The sequence below is a fragment of the Odontomachus brunneus genome, unplaced genomic scaffold (assembly GCF_010583005.1).
Source record: "Odontomachus brunneus isolate Ranch 3 - 2012 unplaced genomic scaffold, Obru_v1 Obru_scaffold_035, whole genome shotgun sequence".
NCBI lineage: Eukaryota > Metazoa > Arthropoda > Insecta > Hymenoptera > Formicidae > Odontomachus > Odontomachus brunneus.
Genome location: NW_022639485.1, coordinates 2329324 through 2353464, shown reverse-complemented (window position 1 = coordinate 2353464; position 24141 = coordinate 2329324). Strand labels below are relative to the sequence as shown.

The following is a 24141-nucleotide window of genomic DNA, read 5'->3' as shown; positions in this document are numbered from 1 at the left end:
AGCGCCGTCGAAAATGTGCGGGTCGTTCTCTGCGTTAACGGATTCGCGTGGCCGCCTCCCGACATCGAGGGTGACGTCATTGCCCCTCGTCCTCTTCACGATTGTAATCACATCCAATCTCGGATTATTTGTCTTATTATAGTTACATATTCTATTGTACTCACGTTGAATTGCATCTGCAATTTACGCATTCATACGGCTTAATAAAAGCGTTTAGCTGTCGCTTCGCCTTTTGAATATCTTGTCTTAATTCTCACGAAGACCATACCACAGTATGGTACACTAGGATTTTGTTTTTACTTATTTACATTCCGTAAAAGTATTAATAAAAATCTGTAAAGTATAATAAATATACTTTCTAGTCTGTAAAGTAGAATTATATAACGGAAATGATCGCAAATATTACTTAAGTACTTCATTTCACTGCAAATATAAAGGAAAATGAGAAGAAAAAGCTTGTACATTTTGTTAACATTTTCCTATATATTGTATATAATGTATGATTAATACAAACACACGCAGTATATATATTTTAGCTATATATTTGGCTTAATTCTTTATTTAGTATTAATTGAAAAATAGGATAACCCGAGCTCAACGTAGGTTCCCTTTCTTTGTTTTAACGAGTATGTTCGAGGAGACTCGGTTCGCCGAGTTTTCCCGACACGTGAGTCATTGATTACAATAAAAATGGGATTTACCGACTCATCGCATCGCAAAATCCGAGACGGCGGGATCGATTCGGGAGGGACTGCATCTCGTTCCTGGGGAATACTCAACGAGGGAGAGCCTTTGTCCGCGTAGTTCGCGAGAATCCATCCTCCAGTCCCGAGGGATTCCTCGTGTATTATATTACCGGTCGCCCTCCTAGGAGCGATCATTATCTCTTTAGGAACTCGGGGCCAGGAATATGGGCTAAATAACACAGGTATTATCCGCTTTATTAATAACAGCGAAGCGATGCCGCTGTGAAATATTCGTAACCAATTTATGAAGTGACATGCACCTCTCGAGAGAAATAAGATTCTCACAATCAACATATTTTCCAGAAAAAATACTTTCATGTATTTCATTGTTGAAATCATTGTAAAATTTTAATATTATAATTTTGTGTTAAAATATATTTATTAGCTAAATTTAATTTTTCCCGTATTACCAGTAGAAAGAGAGGGAGGGAGAGAGAGAAAGAAAAAGAGTGAGATATAGAGATTTGTGGAAGCAAGTAAATTTTTAGGCTTTTAGAAACCCAAATATGAAAAGAGCTCTGAAGAGAAACAGAAGTGTTCATATTTTGCATTAAAATTTTAAAAAAGTATCTTTTTTTACCATCAAAATGTAGATTACGCCTGGCTACAAGAAGAACTATAAAAACTGTTTAATTCTTTTCTTCTGTTTGACAAATATATACCCTTTTGTTTTCTACAAACGATTTCTTACTTTGTCACTCCTTTCCACTGAAAAATCCACCAAAATTTGCATATTTTTCATTTTTTAAGTATTAATAAAAATCTTTAATGTCATAATAACTTTATGAAAATTATTATAAAATTGTCGTATCTCCCGTAGTTCAAAATTCCTCTTACTCCTCCTCTCAGTCGTTATATTACCGAGACTCGAGATTGTCTTCTTCATTCCTATTAAAAAGTGCAAAAAAGCAACGAACTAGTTGCCGAGAAGATCGTTATGTTCCACACAGTAGCACTCGACCCGATCACGAGCGGGTCTTCTGTAAAAAGCGAACACGCGCGCGTGCCCGCGTATGTTGCACGTACAACGATGATCGCAGATGTCTGTCGGCCACTTGAGAACGAAGTGGCCCGGCCGGCGAACAAGTAAAACAGTTGCCGTTGGCGGCGAAATAATATCGCCGAGGGAAAAAAAGACTGCACGCGCCGTTGCATCTCTATCGACGTTATGGAGGAAGATAAACCACATAGGGTGGCGTAAGTAAGAGCCCAAGAGCGGGTCAAGGTAGATTCGATCGCCGAAACCTCGAATACACACATCACCCGATAGATCATCCAATAATTTAATCGACGGAACGCGCGCCTCTCCGAGGTGAGTTCGCCTCGTTCGCCCGACCTAGATCGCCCTCCAATTTGACCTCAGAGATTGTTTGACCTCATTTGTGCGTTACGCGCGTCACTGGGATCACGCGCCAAGATGCCTCTTCTTCAGTTTATTTTCATCCTTTTTATCAAGCTAAAAATGACTTGTTGAAGAGGAGTTTCAGGTCGCCCTGCTCCCTGAAGAAATGAACTGAAATATTCATGAAATGTCAGAACCAAATACAAGAAAGACATGATTCAAACTCAGAAAAGCGAAATACGACCTGAATCTTAAAGTTTTTAATTTATCTCAATTTTAATTTAATTTAATTTAGTTTAATATAATTGTTTATTTCGTCGAGAACAGAAGTCACAAAACCTCATCAATTTAAAGCGCATTCAATAGACAGCGAGCCTCAGATGTTGCGTCCATTCCACCTTGCGTTCGGGCTCGTGTGCGCTTTTCCCTCAGCATTGAAAACACAGACTCCCAAGGGACATGGTCTCCCGCGAGACACGGAGCGGCGATAAAAATCGCGACGTTTCTCCGGGAAACAAGGTCTGACCAGGCCAAGCGGGCGAGAGATGGACCCTCCGCTTCTCATGTCACCCCCTGTGTGTGTGACAAGCGCACGCTGTCCGCGGAACGGTGTCTCCTAACTGGGGTACCTGTAACCCCCACAGTCTTGCCGCCCTAAAAACGTCCTTCCGGACGAACGCGCTGGCAGAATGGAGGTCCCTTGTAGCCGGTAATGCGAACACGTCAGTTCCTCTCGCTCCGGGAGTTATGAACTGCCGCACGAAGACGAACGGTAATCAGATTCCAATTCGTTCGCGTGTGTCACGCGGATGGGATGTGATTGGATTGTAGACGAATCGACGACGAGTATTCGCAGGTCGGAGCTGTGTACATGTACGTAGCAGCGTGTAAGCCATTGTCTAATTGTTGAGCCGCGTTCCAGCCAGACGGCTGCGAGGCTTCGAAGAACCAGCTGTGAGTGAAAGGTTCACTGGCAAAAGAAGACTTCTTACACGGGAAAATAAAGTTTGGTTGGACTGATTAATTTCTGCTTAAAGAAAGCTTGTTAACTTGAACAGAATTCTGGTAATTTCAATTGAATTTCTGATATTTGAAATTTTGATCAGAAATAATCCAAGCAAACTTTTTTCGTACGTTAATAAACGAAGTTGGTTCCAGGCTCCTCAGAGGTAAGCTCGTTTGCAATCTATTTCTAATTTAATTCAGTTGATTTAGTTTTAGCTTATTGTAGTTCAGCTGAGTTCAATTTGATTTAGTTTTGTTTAATTTATGCTTAAATTAGTTAATTTAGTTTGGTTTAATTTAATTTAAAGATAGTTTTAGTTTATAGCCCAATTTTAACTTAGTTTAATTTATTTTAGTATAATTAGTTATTTTATCGAAGGTATTAAGTCACAAAACCTCATGAAACTTTACAAGTAGTGTTTATAATTCAAAAATTGAAGGCATTCATGACCTGGGTGGATTCCTTCGCATCGTTTCAACTTCCGAAAAAATAGTTAAAGAATTAAATTTTGACGCTAAGGTTAACGGAACACTGTCTATTATTGCGCCCTGCTTCTGTTTGTATAACTATAACCGACATGGTTGATGGATCACACACGAAAGCGTGATGGGCACGATATGCTTGAAAAGAAGCGAAAACTCGGGTGCAAAAACACCCTCCGCGCGACAAAACATCTCGTGTGCTCTTGCGATTTTTAGTGGAAAAAAAACATTGAACGAGTTCTGGAAAGAGAGGAGCGGCTACGCGGCAGCTGCGACGAGTGAAGCGTGAGAGAAGCGCGATCGAGATCACACTTCTGGAAGACTGCCCTAAGTCATGCTAATCGTACAGAATACTGATCAGGTGTTTACCTGTCTACGCGTAGATCGCGCCCAGATAATCGTGATAATATATTCAAAGCGACGTGTGAAAAGCGTGTTTACCGGTTAAAGTAAATAGAGGAATGAGAAAGTTCAATTTTTCGAAAGTTCATCGTTTCGTTTAATTATTTTGCAATATCCTCGCGCTTGAGTTTTTATGCGTGCATTACATTAAAAACATTATGTAGAAGCAGAAAAAATTTAAATAATACTATATTAAAAATCTTTGAGAATTACAATAAGGTGAAGAAAATTGTCGTAAATTAAAGACCACTAAATAATTGTGGAGTGATTTTGTAAAGTACTATGAGTGGATATAATGGAGTAAAGAATAAATCGCCTTCAAAAGTCTAAAAATCCTAAAAAGTATTAAATAATTTTGACTCAATGTTTCCTACAAACCTATTTTAATATTCTAATAATAATAGAAGTCAGCACAAAAAATTGACAGTTATATACTTAGTTAGTTTCTGCCTAATTTATTTTTTTCACCGATTTTTGACAGATCCATAGGTCACATATACACATATAGAAATATTAAGACAAAATTATACCATATCTTTTATGGCATTTGAGGTTTTTGAGAACAATTGTTTATTTTTACTTATTAATTTATATCTGTTAAAGAAATCTTAAAGAAAGGATTTATTTATTTTTGTTAAAGAAGTCCTTTATTTCGTACTTATAATTATTTACTAAAATTTTGTTCTTTAAATTAGTTAAGAATAAAAGTTTCGTCTTATACCTCTCGATGTCCACAGATTTTCAAGAAAATATCGAAATTATTCAATTTTCAGATCACTTGGACAAACTCAGATAATGACACTAATCTAAGAAACACGTAAACAACATATTGAACATAAGTTACAGAAAGTTTCTCCTCAATATCTCTGAAAGTTTTCGAGCTATGAGGAAACATACAAATAAACATACATACACGCAGGATAAATTAAGAATCTCCTCTTTTGTTAAGTCAGTTAGAAAGTCAGTTAGTAAACAGTGCTTGGTCAGCTCTCGGTACTTTCAAGCGGATTTTATCAAATATTGAGGTGTATGGAAGATTATTCAATTATTTATTAATTACTAGTTAGTTTTTTAATTTTTACATACACCTTAAATCCGCGCAAGATACCTACTGCACATTTTATATTCTACTGTTAAAATAAAAATTATAATGATGCAAAGAAAACTGTCACGAGTTTTCTGAACAAGGAAAGTTTCATATCAAATTCATTGAGGAATGACTTTCATTGAGGGACTCAGTTTCATTGAGGAACGACTTTGCAAAGCGGCATAGATAGCATATTCCATAATTGTCGACGATCTCAACGTTCTCACTCGCGCGACATCGATTCTCGTCGGTGGCGAAAGGGTCGCAAGAAATAAAACGGCGCCGTTCAGTGTCAGCCCATTATCCACCGGGGAAAACAAACTGGTCATCTCTCGTTACGCGCATTATCTCCGGGCTGTCACGGTTGTACAGGATTACACGTCGATTACGAGACGCAATTTTAAACCGTCTCCCCGCCCGCTCTCCTTTTCTCTTGCTCTCCCTTGCCGCGCTGGCGTTACAACCCTTTGTGGGTTACTCTATGGTTTTACAATCAGTCACCCGTGCTGTGACACGGCCGATGGGTCGTCTCGAAGGGGTTGCCTCATTTCGAAAAGCGGATTACTCGCCGTCCCGCTCATCTTTTTGGTTTTCGCCTCACGCCGAGCCGACTCTGTCTCTCTCTTTCCCTCTTTCTCTCTTTCTCTCTCACCCTCTCTTGTTCTTCTTTCTCTCATCTCTCAATATCGACGGCTTTCTCACTCGACGGCTGCCGTTTCTCGTGTGATCGATGAGTCCGACTCAAACTGATCGTTCCCTTCTTCTGACGATCGAGCACCCTCTTTCCTCGTTCTTCGATCGTCGCGACACGGATTCGCGCGTTTTCCTACATGCCGTTACGATTTTCGCTCGTCATTGTTTACACGCAACCCCTGCCAACGAAAGGCGCCAGTCCTCGAAGGGGTAAAAATTCCGCCTCTGAAAATGTGGTGGCCTTGGGAGTAACTTGGAATAAATTTCGGAGAAATTTAACAATAGTGGTAATCCCTATTAACGTAAAAAAAAAAGCTTTTTATTTAGTACACATGACAGAATAAAATTATAGATCGACAGACAAGTAAAGAAATAGAGAAAAACAAGAGAAACATCTTAAGTAAATTATCTTAAGGTGAATGAATCATAAAACAAATTTCGTAGGAATTTGATGAAGCTATGCACAATGAAATATTATCTAATATCTATGTTCGCGCGTGTAATTAAAAAAAAATTAGCCATTTGAGAGCTGAGATATTTGCAACTAAAGTTGACACTTTTCTTGACGTGTTCTTTGAAGCCAACACGTGTTTTTCACTTTTATTTTTAATATCTTCTAAATTATATGCGAAATTTTGATAAAAAATTACTGTGATATTAAAGACTGATATACAGACGTTATATACAAATTTCAGAATTACTAACCATGTTGTTTTCAAAGTACAACGGTGGAAAGCTCATAATTCATAATAATACTCGAAATATGTATACATATATTTAAATATTTATATGCCTCTTTTTATCGTCTCTATTAAATAAACTGATGCATAAATAAAGCATTCGTCTGAAAATAAAAAAATAATCAATTTCTCGCATTTGTAATATTGTATACATTTACCTCAATTTCGTTTCAAATTTACAGTGATAGAAAGTGAAATAAATCTACAGTAATTTTCTTTGATAAGTAGTACATTTATGAGCATCACTAAAAATATAGCGTTTAACAATAAAACTAGTGTATGTGTGTATATATAAATATAATTTATTAAAATGTTTCCAATTATAAAATAATTTTAATAACACGAATTGAAAGATATATGAAGTTTATTTCATATACAAAATTACATACATATTATTTTCAATACAAAAATTGATAAATCATGATCGTTTCATCGCCGCCTCCAGCAATACAAGCGCAGCTTCCAGGTCATTCCTGGGGCAGCCGGGAAATCAATCGGCGAGCGCCGCTCTTTCGTCGGTAAGACACGACGCGACACGACAGACGCAATTTCTCGATATGTCGGGATATATTTGATGCGGAATACTATTCCGTACCTCGAATGTGTCTCGCACTTCCCCCTCTCGTGACGCGCGCGCACTGCAAAGGTGCCCCCCGGCTTTTTTGCCAGTATGAATGATGATGTATGGATGCTGGCTGGGCACCGGGGGCTCGGTAAAGGGTTCCATTGTTGCGCCTTCCCCTGGAGAACGGAACCCACTCGCCCCGCAGGGGAGAGACCTTCGTGAAATATTACTGCCGAGCAACAAACTGCATTCTGCTGGCTGTATACTGTTAATTTTATGCCCGATTTTTTGCCCACTCCATCTAGACTGCCCTCTCGCGCCGCGGACCCACCGACAGCCGCCCCTCAATGTTGCTACATCGACGAGAGCTCGTGATTCGAAGTGTGTCGATATTATAATAATAAATATTCATCGGATAATTCTTGGACATCATACGAGCGAGTCGGAGGCGCGAGATCGCCTCTGTTCTACAAGCGAATTTATTTCTTAAAGTTCACCGCTCGGCGAATTTTCAATTTCCTTGTCACAGTTTCATAAATACTGATGTGTACATGATGTTTGTTTGTATGTTCTGTCATGACTCGAGAACCGTTAGACTTTCGTATGATCTGAAAATTGGGTAAGTCCTTTACTTTCTTGAAAATCTGAGAACATCTAGAGATCAAGACGAAACTTGTACTTTTAATCGATTTAAAAAATAAACTTTTAATAAATAATTAAATAGTACGAAATATATATAAAACATATCTAATAAAAATAAACAATTAATATAAGAGACATGAGATTATTGACTCTCAATCAGTCAGGTTTTTGTGCTGTCTTCTAATATCGTTAGAATATTAGAATAGGATAATGTAAACACATAAATATATTAAAATAAAATTATTTCATACTATTTGGACCCTTTAAAGTTTTTAAAGGCAATTTTGAGATACTTAATTAACGATAAAGGTAACTGTAAGAATTCTATAAGAATACAGCTCTAGTTCGCAAATCTTCTCGTACAAGGAATTCGCACGAGAGAAATGCAATAATTATTACACGCCTCGATTGATTATTGCACGTCATATGAGAAGAATACTTCGCGATATGAGGGAACAATGCGAGATAACAATTAGTAGGTCCCTCGATAATCGGATGCACCGCGAACGCGCTGCCCGCACTCTATGCAAATTCGATCGGACACGGTTTTAGAAATTCGCCTTGGCCCTTCTCGTGCGCCAACAATGCCCTTCAAGTCTGCCGACAATGGGAAATAATAAACCGTGATAAATAGCTGAGCAAATACGCGCGCGGTACGATCACGGAGCTGAACTTATACCGCGTCTCTCTCGTTCTCTCTCCTTTCTCTCCCTCTCTCCCTCCCCCCTCTTTCGCTCGCTCTCTTCGCATCGGTTCCAGGTGCTGCCGCTCGAATTCCAAAATAAATACCCCCAGCAAATACCCGACCCGTGTATTTGCCTGTCCGGAAAAACAAACATTCTCTATTAATTTCCCAGCTTTACGCGAGAACAACCGGTTTCGATTTATTGAAACGACGAGCATAATGTCGCGAAATTTATATAAGAATCACGTAGATTGTCAAGTTCAAATTGAAAATTATTTGTCGTGTGTTAATGAAAAGACACGGCCGAGTTTTAGAACGCGTTTGAGGAGATTGTAAGGCTCAGTGTCATATTTTTAGTTGCAAAGAGGATCGCTCATAAATTTACTATTTATTGAACAAAATTACATGTCTATACGTTTGTTCCATTATCTAACTAATAAATATAATATAATAATAAATATTATTTTAAGAGAGACAAAGTTGGAATAGATATGTACATATATCTATATATATGTATGTTGTGTACGCGTGCGCGCGCGCGTGTGTATATTAATACAATATCACGGAAAATATTATTTCCTTATTTTTCTTATTAATTTGTGCATCAAATATAATATAGATCCACCAAACAATTGAAAGAAGTATATAAATGTTTAAATATATATGTATATATCAAGTATTACTATAAATTATAAACTTTCTACTGTTGTATGTTTTAAACAAAACAGTTAATAATTCTGAAATATGTGTACAATATCGTTATATTAATCTTTAATATTATAGTAACTTTTCATTAAAATTTCTAATTTTAGTTTACAAGGAATTAAAAATAGAAATTAAAAATAGCACACCAAGGAGCATATATAAAAAGTGTCTCAATTTTAATTCCAAATATCTCAACTCCCGCATGATCAATTATTTTCTAATTGCACAAGCAGGTAGACGACATTTCAATTTATATGCAACGCAAGTTTCAATGAATTCCGAACAAACTCACTTTGCTTTACGACCTCCTTAAATTTAGCCGGGATTGTGAGACACGTCCATCACGAGACGGCAGTTTCGGAGGGAAGTAACTTGAAGAGGCAGCACTAATCAAAAGTGGTCCGCGGAGACAGATTGAGGGGCGTGCGTGAAATAAATCAGTCTTTTGTTTTACAGCCCTAAAACGGCCGTTGGGGATGTATGCAGCGCGAAGTGACGTCCATTCATTAAAGCGCCCCAGCTGCGAGATCGAAAAGGCTCCCGGCGCCGATTCAACGACTCCGTTGCAGCGCGATTAAACAATCGGACATTGTGTAAGCGCCGTTATTTACGATGTGAGCTTATTTATTGTTATTATCACACGCGCTATGCAAATTTTATCGTACGCAGATTGCGGCGCGTACAATATTCCAGCCAGACTGCAGCGACTCGAGAAAGGATAAATTGAGGATAAATATTTTGAGAGAGAGGTTATTTAGTGGCCGAAACATCATTGTGCATGGAAAGAAAATTTCAGTTTAGTGCAACTGAACGGAGATCAGATGAAAATACGACCGTCTCCATCAGCGCGATCCAAAGCATTCGTTTGAATCAGAGTTGTATAAAACTACAAATTAAACTCCTTTCAATTTAACGATTGATTTGAACAAACGTGTTTCTATTCAACTAACTGACGATCGATCCAAACAAATTCAATCGAAAAATATTTAATTGTTTTCAAGAGAGTGATGTGTTTGATTTTAAGAGAGTCCACAGTAAAATAATCCTCCTGCATCGTCTTTTTTTAGGATTTTTCTACTGAAGAGAGTGTAGATGTTTGAGTAATTACGTTTGAGTAATTCTTAGAGAGATTTATTTGGAATCCCATTCTTTATTTTACGCATAAATTAAGTGCAATTTCTTGGTTTACGAATTTTGTCAACTTTGTTCGTTTGGAATTGATTGTGCATCTGAGAGCCTTGATGGTTTAATAATCCGTTTTCAGTTATTTCAACCGAGTTTCAATACAACCGCATGTTCAGACAAACATTCCCAGTCATGGAATAACAGAAATATCATTTCACCGTGTTTCCACGTTCAGTTGGATCAGCTGAGATTTCTTTTCCGCATGTAACATTACACGAATTGTTTTCTTTTTTTTCGTGTTTTTGAATCCCAGTCACTTTACGTCACTTATCGGCGCGTTAAAAACGTAGCTTCCGTTACGAAAAGCAAAATTGACTCGCGGCGATAACGTATCTAAAGGCATGCGAACGTCGGTTAGTACACGGAAAAGAGATGCTTCGTGAGGAGACGTGCACTCTGACACGGCATCCCGCAGATACGGCTTGTCCATGTTGTGGTCGTTTGACGTTCGCCATCGTTGCTTTCTATCCGGCCCAGCGCGAGAATAGTTATCGCGCGAGTGCCACGAATAGTCCAGTTCGCGAATTGTCATCACAATCGCGACTGCACTCGTCGAGTTTTCCGCCGCGGTGCAAGCAGCGCGATGAGAAGCAGCCGTGAACGCTTGACAGTGGTGCAACATCGCAACCCTTGAAAAGTCCGATAAGGATTAATAGAAGTATATGGAAATTTCATTTAAGTACTACATGACTTTGTGTGAAATTATAATTTCTATGGGAAATTTCAATTTCTCACATTTCAGCTCATACAAAAATGTTATCAGTTTCTTTCGTCTGGTACCGTTTTATACCATAATTTATTTTTTACGGTTTACGGTACCAAACAACTGAATATTTATCGATTTAGTGATTTTATCATGTTTTATCAAAAACGCGATTCAGTTACAGAGATGTTTCTTACGTAATTCTATCAAATATTTTATGCAGCGTAATGACAACAGGATAGTCGCGTGTTGTCACTACATAAACTTCATGGAAAAATCTGCACGCGATAAATCGCTCGTTACTTACTTTAATTAAATCCGCCTCGGACACTTTTATCGTCCAGATAAGATTGAGTCGGACATAATTTACTTCGTAATGTAAATTTGGAATTTATCCGAGAGACATGAATCTTTCGAAAATATTTTGTAGCATAATCGTTACAATGAGAGCAAATCGATTTATGCTGTTGAGGAGACTCTAGCGTTTGACCAAATACAAGATAAACTTACAATATGTACATAATACGAAGACTTACCGAACTAACAATAAGTAACTGGAATTTCGATGATCTTTGCTGTATCGTTTTCGAGATATTTAGATCTTTCGATGAGAATACTTGTGAGATCGACAATATATGAGTGAAAAAATGGCAGCACATACATACATATAGCGTCAAATCTGAAATAACCTATCATAATGTCATTTCTATATTTATTTCTATATTTATTATTCATTTCAACATGATATTTATGTATTTCCAATTAAAATTCAATGAAATTGATCACTTATTAAATACAATAACAAGTATAGTGGATTGCAAAACGATTTACACATAATACAGTTGGAAGTTCACCAAACTGTCAAAACTGAGAGTCATTATCGATGGACTTACGTAATAATAATATAATTAATAGTATAATTAAGAACACTAAATAATAATAATTAATTATTATTATTATTGTTAATATAATTATTGAGCAAGTCAGTAATGTCTCTCAATTTAAACAGTAAACCTTCAACTTCATTGCGTCTAAATCGTTTTACAATCTACTGTATACTTTACTGTCCATTTCATATACATATTTCTTATAATTAATATTAATATTAAATCACAGTGTCTTACAACTTACTATTATATTGTCACTTTTGAAATATTTAATTTAACGTTTAAAATAAAGAACGATTGCGACATTTACGAATGTAATCTCACTAATATCGTTGCAAAATCATTTTTTAGACATTTCAAACAATCTTATTAACAAAATACTGATTGAAACTAGAAAATAGCGCTAGAAGCTCCTTTGATGAGGAGGAAGAGATTCGTCGGGGAAATTGCAACTTTATTATGCATGATATGCGATAACAGCTTCGGCAAAATCAGTCGAATCGGATCAAATGAACCGAATAGAATCCGGTCGGATGCGATTTATAAAAATCCATAAAATGAAAAAACCTACTTGCGCTCGGCCATTGTTTGGAATTTATCCGACAGACGTGAGTCTCTCGAAAATATTTTGTAATGTAATCGTTCCAATAAAAGCAAATTAATTCTGTTAAAACAGATGATTGTTCGGGTTAATTGCTACTTTGTACCGCGCGATACGCGATAACAAGTTGGCAAAATCGCTTGTCAGAATGTCATTTGGTGTCGGATAGAGTACGGCCGGATTTGTAAAAATCCACACACTAGTAAAATGCAAATTTTCCAAGAGAATAATCGCGGAATTCAGTCGCTCGCTTAAGTCGTGATTGTTGTTTATGTCTGTGTATGCGTGTGTATTGTGGGGGTAATACAAAGTATACATGTATACAACTAAAAATAGCACATGGCTATAATCTAAACATTGTTAATGAGATCTTATGAATCATACGCGCTAAATATAGAAGAGAACACATTGGACATACATACATGCCATAATTCATTTATATCTGACTCGTCTAATAGAACTCCGCGTATCAGTTCAAAAACAATATTGAAGCATTGAATCTCTCAAACGCAATGCAGACCTGAAATTTCCACCCGTTTGCAGTCCCATCATCGCTGCTAACGAAATAATTACATCACCCATCAACTTCTTTTTATTATTGCGTTAACTAGCTATAACTTACAGTAGAGACAATTTTTCAATAGCTTAATAGTTTAACAGCTCTTATAAATTTGGCAGCATTTTATACTTGCTCATCCGAAGAAACTCGAGATTTCTTTTGACGCAAAAGTGGAGTCTATTCGCCCTTAATTTCACACTGAGGAAAAAATGTTTGGTACTTGTGACTATAATCACATAGATGAATAATTATAGTAAATATAATTATAGTTAAAATAAAATTATAGTACAAATATTATAGTATAAAAATTATAGTATAAATATAATTATAGTAAAAAAATCGTTTTCTTTTTGTTAAATTCTGCTATAATATTAGTGATAATAACTTTGTATGCACGTTATATTACTACAGCAAAAACTGTCAAAAAATAAGAATGAGACCGAAAGTGATTATAACTTTAGTTACATCGAACATTCTTTTCTCTCTTCAGTGCAACTTATCGTAATTACGATCACTTTCATTTAAATTTCCCGAGGGTGGATCTCACTTTCGGAGGAAAGACCGACGGCGTTTCGTCGACGGAGTCCTCGCGTGTGACGAGCGCGTGTAGGATGAAGAAGTGCCGATAAAGTGTAATTATTGCGCGGGCGCGGGTCAATAGTCCGCCACGTTGCTTGGCGACGGTATTCCTACTCTGAGCCTCCGGAACAACCGGCGCGAAGCTCCTCTTCCTTCTCCGACTGCTCCAGACTCCGGACAGAGACTGGCCAGTCTACTGCACGACGCCACGAAGAAGAACGCGAAGACGACGAGATCGTATCTTCCAACTGCTGCGGCAGACTCCTCACGTCGCCGTCGTTATCGTCGTCGCCGTCGACTCCTTTCGCGCGGGGAGCCAGCTAAGTACGATTTCAACTCGCTTCTCCGTCTGTCTCTCTTCTTCTCGATCCACTCGACATCTCGATGTTCTCGAGGTCGCGTCGAGATTTTCGCGGGAAGTTCATACCATGTGTGAAATATTACGGATATCGTGCGAAAACGGAACGGTACGACTTGCTTCGCGTGCACTTCGAACGCACGTTTCCTCAAAAGCGTGACTGCACCGTGCACTTTGAAGTGCGATACACCTTTCGAGTTCCCTCAGATCGATGATCGGAGAAACAAAGTTAATGGAAAACCTACTCTTGCCCACAGAAACTGAGAGCAGTGATATGTGGCGAGAGAAAGACGAGTCGACGAAAAGCGCGCCCACGTCGACGGACGATGAATCGCACGTGGCAAATTGCGCGAGGATCGCGTCTGGGTTCTGGTCATTGTGGTTACTATCGTTCAACGACAACTTCGAGAAACTCTGCGGCTGCAAAGTGAGCGATGTGTTGAGCTTCGAGAAGTTCACACAGCTCCTTTATCGTCCGACCGATCCGGCCAGTCTGGGAGTGGCTAGAGCTCTATTCGGTAAGTGTCTGTTTTAAATACACGATTTTTTTACGAACATGCAGTGTTCCAAGTGCAGTGAAACAAATGTACCGAAATTTAAGAAATGAGACACGATTTTGTGAACAATCGTAATATCGGAATTCAAGTATCGAAACAATCTCCCGGAATGCAACTTTATCTGAAATATTGAAATTGTCTTGTTGTACAGCTGGATGTATTGGTATCTATTCATGCGAGTATAGCAAAAGTGTAGCTAAGTGAATAGAAGATGTTCATGACAAAAATCGATCGATATTAAATATTAGTTTATCTTTGCACACTAGTGCGTAAATGAATCTGCAAAATTCAATGCAATTTTTAAGATTTCTTTGTTTTCTTTTATATAACAATCGACTTTATTAAAAAAAGTGTTAAAGTGAAATTTTTAAAAGTACAAATAAATATCTTACAAGATATTTCATATCTTGTGAATTGAAAAGTACCCGAATAAAATATAAAATATCTCAGAATGTATTCACTTTTCAATGACATTTTAGTTTCGGTACTTTTATATGCAGGATGATTCTAGAAATCAATTTGTGTTTAAAAAAAACATATAATTCCATTAATGAAATTCAAACTGATCTTAAAAAAATCTTACACGTCCACTACAAGGTTAAGCCAATGGTAGTATTATGCATCCTTCTTGAAACTCTAAGAATTTTATCTGAAACATTTTTTTACATGACATTAAGTTTAGGAAATATATATAGTTGTTTCTATTAAAATATAATAGTTTTTCCTATATAATAGGAAAATATATATTATATAATAGTTTTTCCTCGGAACATTTGTATATTTCGGGAAAATTATATTTCAGAATATAGTCTTTAGTACTCAGGTTTCGATCTTAATGTTTTTCAGGAAATTGTCTCTCAATTTCTAAATTTCAAGATTCTGATCTTTCGGCAATGCATGCCCACGCGACCTTTAAACCAATTATCTTCCAGGATAAAAATATGTGAATGCCGTCAGAACGACATTATGTGGTTAACGAATATTTTGTTTCCACTGAATGTAAAAAAATAAAAAATAAAAAATAAAAAATCTAGCTCCACACACAAGCCAAAATTATAAATAAAAAAGTAGATATTGGAAAGGATGTAGGCTTTAAAAATGTTTAACTGGTATTTTGTTACTATCTGAAATGATTAATGTCTACATTTGATCGGCAAAACGGTTTAAAAGAACATTCCGCAAATCTGCGCGCAGACTTGTCGCTGGTAACATACAATTTAATCCTACTCACTGCAACACTTTACAAACGGAGAGTGGAGAATTTGAATCGTAATAACTAGACACAATTTAAGACCTATTAAAGCGGTCATGAGGATTAATGGCTCGAGCCAATGAAAGCACGACCGTGATTCTATGTCGCTCGTAGAAAAAGTGGGACCATGGTGTTTCCCTTTGCTTAAACAATGCCCGCCCTAATTATATCTTAATTATTATTAAACGCTGGAATTACGTAGTCAGCAAAAGCGACTAGCTATTTCATCCGATTCGAATGCAACTCGAATTGCAATCTCACTCGATTCAAATGATACAGATCGGTAAACAATTTTTAATTCGAACAGAATCTCTTTCCTTCTCTCGAGATTATTCACAGACTTTTCGCAATATCGTGCATGAAGAGAAAAGATTGTTTGTATTAAAGTGACAATGACAGAACTAAGTACATTGTCGTTGAAGATAAAAAATTTTCTTGTTCTCAAGGGGAGGTTCGGATTAAAGAATCCGAAAAATAGGAGAGTTTTATTCATTTTCTTAAAAAAAATCAATAAAGATATTCATATAGATTCTTTTTCAAACAATCTATATGAATATCTTTATTCATATATATTCTTTGAAAAAATGTTGTGGAATTTACTATTTTCGGCTATCTAGACTAAAAACTTCCCTTAAGACCTGAAGTTGCTTCTTAAGAACCAGAAATTCTGTTTCCTTCAACAAAGACATATTTAGTTGTGCCATGTTAATTAAGTCAATCTTTTTCTCGATGCCGATTCTCAAGATCTAACACTCTTTTCGCAGGACTGTGCATGGTGATAGACGTCGTTGAGGAGAGAGGGTTTTCGAACATCGACATCAAATGGGGCGACCCATGGGAATGTCACTTTCCGTTGATCCATGGGATGGGGCCACCGTCGCTGCCGTGGATGATAATGTTGTACACTGTGATGTGGATAGGTGCCTTCGGGATCGCTCTCGGTCTGCGCTTCAAGCTCGCTTGCGCCTGCTTCGCTCTGCCTTATTGGTACATTTTTCTGTTAGACAAGAGCTACTGGAACAATCATACCTATCTGTATGGCATCGTGGCGATTTTATTCTGGGGCACAGGGGCGGATAAATATTTGTAAGTAACAATTTGCGAAAGAGAGAGAGAGAGAGAGAGAAATTAAGTGTTTTTTACTCAGCGCTCTAGTACAAAATTCTCTTAAGTGATATTAAAATATGTACTCAAGAATAATAAGAATAACAAAGATAATCGATAATTCAATTAATCAATAATTGAATTAAAAATGACAGAGATGAGAGAGAAAGAAAAAGAAAGAGAATGTCGATTGAATATTAATTTATTTACGTTTCCATAGCGCATTGGATGCGAACAAGGCGAGACACCACGACGACTCCGTACCATATTGGAATTACTTCATCCTGAAATTTCAATTTTTCCTGCTTTACTTCTTGGCCGGCCTGAAAAAGTCCAGCCGAGAATGGCTCGAAGGCTACGCCATGACGAATCTATCTAGACACTGGGTCTTCTATCCTTTCCAGTAAGCTAAATGAAAGCCAAAAATATATACCAAGTCATATATTGTAATGATTGTATCATGCAAAACGAAAAAATTTTCGCCTACTATAAAAGAGAGAAGAGATTTTAAACAGAAAGAACTTTAGGTTGTCCTAACTCGAATTCGAAATTATTCTAGTCACGTAAACGCGAAGAATAGAGAAAGCTTTCATTGAGGATTCATGAATCAAAATAATATTCTTTACAATCAACTAAAAACGAGAAGAGCCAAAATGGAAAAAAGATAAGAAAAGAAAGCGATGGCGCAAGATATAAGTTGCGAAACTCCATCAATATACGAATAAAAAAGGGAGTTTCAAATAGTCCTTTTTAAAAATTACCCAAATTCTTGGCCCGGTTTTCGGAAGAATTAGTGACACTTTCTTCACAAATTTGTTTTCAACATGAATATTCCAGTTCATTTCAGAGAGAACTTTCAGATCGTTCCTTCCTTTACCCCAAGAAGTGAATTAAAATATTCATGATTGGTTCACCTTCACGTGGGAGGAACCAAGCCAGAAGCCAGGTCAAGCATTTTGCTACACCGCGAAAGTCTAAAGTATCATTTACCTAAACATTTCGCTCGTTATTCTCTTTAGTGAAAAAATTCCGAAAATGTGATGCATAAGAATTGGTCACCAACTTATCCATGTAGAACACCGGAACCTGAGAGAATTCTTCCGATTTCATGATTGACACGAGAATCATTTATTCATATATAGCGTTACTTACATACAGATCAGTACGACGGGTTGTCTGTTTATTTCGTTGGCAGGCGCGCGTAGTCGCGCGCGATCTCAGTAGATCTGACGGGATACGCGCTTATTTTCCCATGAACTTTACGTTCCAAGTGAGCATTCTATCAAGGCTCATTAAAACCATATATAAAGACCACGCGCGCCTGCCAATAAAACGCATAGGCAACCCGTCGTATTAACTTGTAAATAAGCGTAACACTCTGTATATCTTCTATTAGGTTTTTCTGTCTCTAGTTGATTGCATCAAAGAGCTTTGATAAATTAATTACTTTTTTATTAATATTCTTCTTCTCTATTCTACTGACAAAAACCGAAGATCGATCTTTTGCGTCGACTTCACATAAATTGAATGTGTCGTCAGTAATACATCAACGCAGCCAACGTGTTGTAAAGTCTAATCTACAATGTGCTCTTTGCTTCCTGTTTCCTGTTCTCTATCCTTTTCTGGTTTAAGGCTCAAGGTTTAAGTATCACACAGAAAGAGTTAGAAAGAAAGAAACAGGAAGCAAGGAGCACATTGTAGATAAGATTCAAAACTTATAAAATAAATGCCACGAATTCTAAAATCTCTTCTAAAAGACGATTCTTTTTTATTATAAACGCGCAACAGATGATATGAAGAACGGAAAGTAAAAATGCTTGTCTTTGCAGTTTCTTTCTGACTACTGAGCAGACGGACTACCTAATTGTCCACTGGTTCGCCTTCATCTTCGACTTAACCGTCGGTTTTTGGATGCTGCTCGAGAAGACACGAATACCAGCCATGGTACTTTGCACAGCTTTTCACTTAATGAACACGAGGCTATTTAGTATAGGTAACTAGCACTGGAAATGAACAATCGGCAAGACTGTGTTAATTAGCCGCGAGAAATACAATCGAGAATTCCTCGTATCGCCATTCAGAGGGAACACGGGAGAGACGAAAATTTCACGAAGAACATGCTTCCAGGAATGTTCCCGTATGTGTGTCTGGCGACGATGCCGCTATTTTGCCGCGTTGACTGGCCACGTAAATTAGGTCATTACTTCAACTGGAGACGAAGAGTCTCCGCTGCTGATGTCAAACCAATCGACGAGAATCGCGCGAAAGCAATTGACGATCAAAGGAAAGATTCCACGAGGTTTGAACGTTGCGCGTCCTCTTCGAATGAGATCTTGGACAACGAAACGACACATGAAGGTGAACGACATTTCTTTCTTATTTCATAAAATAATATACATTTTAACGAATTCTAAGCTGGAATGTTTACTTCAATTCTTAGGAAAAGAAGAAGTGAACCGTGATTATTTTACTGGACCGAAATCTGAAGAAAAAATCAACAAGGGTGACGACGACACGCAATTACCTGAAAATTCGATTGAGTCCGGTAAAGAAGAGGACGTGAACGTTCGCGAAAAAATTCCAAGAGCTCAGCGAGCAACAAAAGTTACGAAGAAACAGAAGCTCGTGGTGTCTATATTGCTGTGTCATATCGCACTGCAATTCTTCCTGCCGTATTCGCATTTTATATCAAAGGTATCGAGTTCGTTAATATTGTTTTACTTTACTGTACGCTAACGTTATCTGATTAGTATGAATTGATTAGCTGGGTAATATAGTCCATCTTTGCAAAAAAGTACATTGTAAAAATAAATATAATTTTAAGGAGTAAAATTTATATATATATATATATATATATATATATATATATATATAGGGTGTTCCGCCATCACCGCATTATCTCTTAAAGACGGATTCCTAAGATAATTTGAAGAAAAAATTCCTAATCCAAAAATGTCGAGGCTATAATACTTTTCAAATTATAAACGATTAAAATTAACCAATTATATTGGCTAAAGACATCCAGCCTTATGGAAATTAGCATGACTTGAAAAGTTTGCTATACATTAAGATTTTCTTCAAAAATATTAAAAGAAGATAATAACTTTTAGATAAACTCTTACCGACAATTGTCGGATTAATATGTGTCATTGCGCAGCTTTCAAGGCTAAAACTATATTCCATACACGTTTACCGACTGTATATTATATATCTCTTACCTTAAAACGAATTGATTTCAAATGATCAATGTTATCTCTCTCATACTGAAATCATTATTTTCATGTTGAATTCAATGATTATGTTAATTAAAAATTCTTTCAGCGATTCGATTCGATTCGGAAGAAATTTCATCGATTCGATTCGAAGTCGAAATTAAAATCTAAGATTCGATTTGATTCGATTTGACATTAAAAATTTGACTTTGATTCGCACATCTCTATTATTTATATTATATCATATTTGTATTCATAATTATTGTATGTATTCCAGGGTTACAACAACTGGGTGCCAGGACTATATGGCTACTCTTGGGACATGATGGTACACGCGTGGGACACCGTACTCGTGGTGATCAAGGTGCACGACAACGTGAACAACAAGATCCGATACTTGGATCCTGAAGCGTGGGTACAGAGCAACCGATGGGTAAGACACGCGGACATGGCGATGCAGTATTCGCAATGCATGAAGGTAAGATTTCAACGACCTGAGCGAGCCCTGAAGCAAACGCGCGATTGCGTTTTATTATTTTATCAGAGAGCTCACGAAAATTCGCCGGATTTTCAGCGATATTTCTTCTACTAAATACTTCTCTCAGATTCAAATCCGTCTTATCGTATAAAACGTTGTCCACTATATTTGATCCATTATATTTGATTCGCTATTCCGCAGGATAATCTGATGCGCCGGAAGAAGGAAGCGTTGAGCGACAATCGGCAATCCGAGGAGATGCAGATGTGGATAAAGCTGTCCGCGAATTTGAGCATCTATATAGACGTGTGGTGCTCGTTAAACGGCAGATTTCAACAGAGAGTGTTCGACCCGCGCGTCGACATGCTGACAGTCGACTGGCATCCCTTCAAGCCGGTTTCGTTCCTAATGCCATTACTTACGCAGTACAACTCATATCGGTATCTAGTCACGATCACTAATTCCAATTGTTGCACGTGAAAATTGTAAACCGCATTCAAAGGCGACGCCGACGATTAAACTCACTATTGATTGAATAATTGACGCGTCAGCCGCCAAAGTATCATCGATAACGCATTTCAATCTCAATAAGAAGAAATATAAGATGTTTTGCAGTAATAAATGGTTCTAATGGCTCTAAAATTGGATAAATTAAAAGATATAAGGAGGACACAAGAGCCAAAGTGCTGATGTGGTACGCTAGAATTTAATCACGAAAATCAATTACAAAGTGAAACAAATGATTTTGTGATTAAATTCTAGTGCACAACATCAGCACTCTGGCTCTTGTGTCCTCCTTATATCTTTTAATAAGATGTTTTGCTTTTATGCTTCATTATGTCATGTAAATTTCAGAAAAGAAAGCTATGTGTTTATATAATAGTTGGACGGATTTCAGGTACGAAATGGAGAAGATCTTGAAGCACGTATACACCTGGTCGAATTACACGGACGTGCTGTTCGTGGCCGATTTTCCGGGCATGCATCTGGAGAACTACATATCCACAGACTTTACGAACGTCTCTTTGGCAGTGCTGGAGGGCGAAGTGACTTACATCGACGAGAAATCGCCAGACTCGACCACCGTACTGAAGGGTAGATCGATACCAGTAAAAACGGGAATGTTTCACCGAGTAAAGACGACGAGCTCATGTCCAGCGTGTTACATGTACACCTACACCAATCAGACACAACAATTGAATAACGAAAGGTGAAGACACGTGTCACTTTCGTGTATCTCGCTTGCGGTCAAGTCTTTTCGCGTGGTTCTTCAAGAAGGAAAACGTATTCAAAGGTTTGATTTTTTTCTCGAGGAACCGCGACTTATAAAAATTAATTTTCCTTAAATAAAAACTAAAGATACCTTCTTATGTTTCATTTGCACGAGTTAAATGCATCACTGGTGAATGCAACTAGCGGCCAAAAAGTTAATCATTCAATAATGAAGATATTCGATAATAAAATAATTTAGAATTCTTTGAACGAATAGAATAAATAAAACTTAAGATTGCGGGTTTTTATAAGTTAAATTGCAAATCAGTCAATCGGTTTCACAATTAGTTGGCCGTAGTTATGTGAGAAAAATCCAATTCACACAAAGTACGTTTCGAGAAAAATAAGGATGAAAATTTGATGCGTGATTTAAAAAGTGTTGACTTAAAAACAGTTAGCACTAAAATTCTTTGTTCAAGCATATTTAATTTTTTTTTTTAAGGATATTCATTGACAAGTTTAACTCTTGAAAAAGTATTAAAAAACTAGTAAAAAATAATGCAACTAATAGAAAATAAAAACTGTTCTTTACTTAATTTCAAGCGCCCATCTCAAGGCTTGAATCTTTTTTGTTTTATGTAGAAAGATGTATGGACTCTAAAAACTCAAAAATCATAATTTTGTGGATTAGATCATTTTTGCACAGCCGTCCCCAATTAATCTCTGATGCATTCATATCTCTCTTTTCATTTCAGAAGAACGTCTACTCCGATACAAACAAACGACACGCAGCCACTATTGAAGGAAGTTAATTACAAAATCACTACATGGACAAGAACGCTCTCTCACATAACGAATGCCTTCTTTCATTTAGTATACGACGTTCCTATGGTACGACGAGTGCGCGTCAGCAAATAATACGAGTCATTTGAATCTCTTAATTGATCAATTGAAGAAAGAAGCTGGAAATCGCCTATCAACATCTCATCGGCGCGCTTGTTAGTTTCATTGAATATCTTTTCGAAACTTTCTTTTGCTTTTTAGAATTAACGTAAGTCAGACTCGACTATACCGAAGGGCTTGACAATGTGATGTTTTTGAAAAATGAAAGTTGCCTTCATGTAAATTTATACATGTTTTATAAAGTATCGTTCGAAAAAGAGACAGAAATATTAGAATAAACCGTAAAATATTTCTCAAGCGACTAACACAGTTATTTTTTAAATAGTCGTAAAAATATATGCAGATATAAAAGAATACGTATATAAAGGATACATAACATTGTTATCATGAACAAACAATAGTATGGTTATTTTTATTATTTTTCTAGCTTACGATGCAACCGTATGATATGTAAAATCTAGTGATTCACATGATTCTTGTCGTGAATCATGATGTGATAATCTATCGTAACTTATGAATCCTAAGGAAGAACTGCTAATTTGTTATAGAATTAATTTTAATATATGATTTAATATGTCAGTATACAAAAATAAACTGTCACATACTTTATACATTATTTAAAAAAAAATACGATTTATAACAATATTTTATATAAAGTTTGAGAGAGAGATGTCCCAATGCCTTAATATATTTAGTGATTTATTTCTTATAATTCTGTGTGTATATGTGTGTATCCCACCTTTCGAGTCCATAATACAATCCAAACAAACTTTCCAAGGGACGTTCTGAAGACGCCCTGAAGACGTCCTGAGGACATAAAGACGTCTCCAAAACGTATACAAGACGTCGCTTGGAGACGCGTCTCTGTCTGGGAGAATGAATACTTTGATGTTAAACAAAACGCGCGCGTATTCATTATACTTTAAAAGATAAAAATTTTATAATATTAATGCACCAGATTAATATCACAATATAAATTAGGTTTTATTACGCTCGTAATTAATCGTATTAATTATTTAATTAACATTATCAAATAACATATAGCATATATATCAAATATTACCAAATATTATTGTATATAAATATATATGAGAAATGATAGAACTAACGTATAAAAATAAATATATAATTTCCTTTATGATCATTTAACATATATAGCAAATTTTTAACAATAATATTTACAATAAGCAATAATATTACAATAGGACTAAACAAACTCAAGACAGAAATTGAAGATCTCTAATCTGTCGTTGAATGATTCGTTGAATCATTTTTCTTTTTAAGAACAGTTAGTTTTTAATAACACAGAATATCGTGTGCAGAATGTTATTTCTTAAATATACATTTTATTTGTTTCGGTATCTAACAGTTGAATTTATCCGCCAAATCGTTCGACGCCATACTTGTATTGCAACTGCTTCACCGGGCATTCCGTAATACCCATATGCGTGCACTT

General features: G+C 36.7%; 1 protein-coding gene and 1 long non-coding RNA gene across 9 annotated transcripts; one reads left to right on the top strand and one right to left on the bottom strand.

The window, feature by feature from the left end:
- Positions 1-2953: 2953 nt before the first annotated feature.
- On the top strand, positions 2954-23279 carry LOC116843718 (vitamin K-dependent gamma-carboxylase). 8 transcript variants are annotated; one of them, XM_032814392.1, is made up of 12 exons: positions 2954-3257; positions 9552-9688; positions 14225-14485; positions 16541-16862; positions 17101-17283; positions 18710-18873; positions 19008-19238; positions 19321-19574; positions 20370-20570; positions 20772-21010; positions 21469-21780; positions 22541-23279. In XM_032814392.1, exons 3-12 carry the CDS (start codon positions 14242-14244, stop codon positions 22698-22700), a joined length of 2310 nt encoding a protein of 769 aa, XP_032670283.1. In that variant the 5' UTR covers positions 2954-3257; positions 9552-9688; positions 14225-14241; the 3' UTR covers positions 22701-23279. The 8 variants fall into 8 exon arrangements, with proteins under 8 accessions (XP_032670283.1, XP_032670285.1, XP_032670284.1 ...); XM_032814394.1 differs by having other exon boundaries at positions 2956-3257; positions 19330-19574; positions 22538-23279; XM_032814393.1 differs by having other exon boundaries at positions 2956-3257; positions 19327-19574; positions 22538-23279.
- On the bottom strand, positions 10517-11488 carry LOC116843720. The gene is made up of 2 exons (XR_004377919.1): positions 11291-11488; positions 10517-10909 (listed from the first exon to the last, which is right to left on the bottom strand). It is a non-coding gene; the product is annotated as an uncharacterized LOC116843720 (long non-coding RNA).
- Positions 23280-24141: the final 862 nt, after the last annotated feature.

Coding starts and splice junctions, on each gene's coding strand:
- LOC116843718 (XM_032814391.1), top strand. CDS start 14,242: ATGTGGCGAGAGAAAGACGAGTCGACGAAAAGCGCGCCCACGTCGACG. Junction 20,571..20,771: donor AGTATTCGCAATGCATGAAG/GTAAGATTTCAA, acceptor GCTATTCCGCAG/GATAATCTGATGCGCCGGAA. Junction 21,011..21,468: donor ACGCAGTACAACTCATATCG/GTATCTAGTCAC, acceptor GACGGATTTCAG/GTACGAAATGGAGAAGATCT.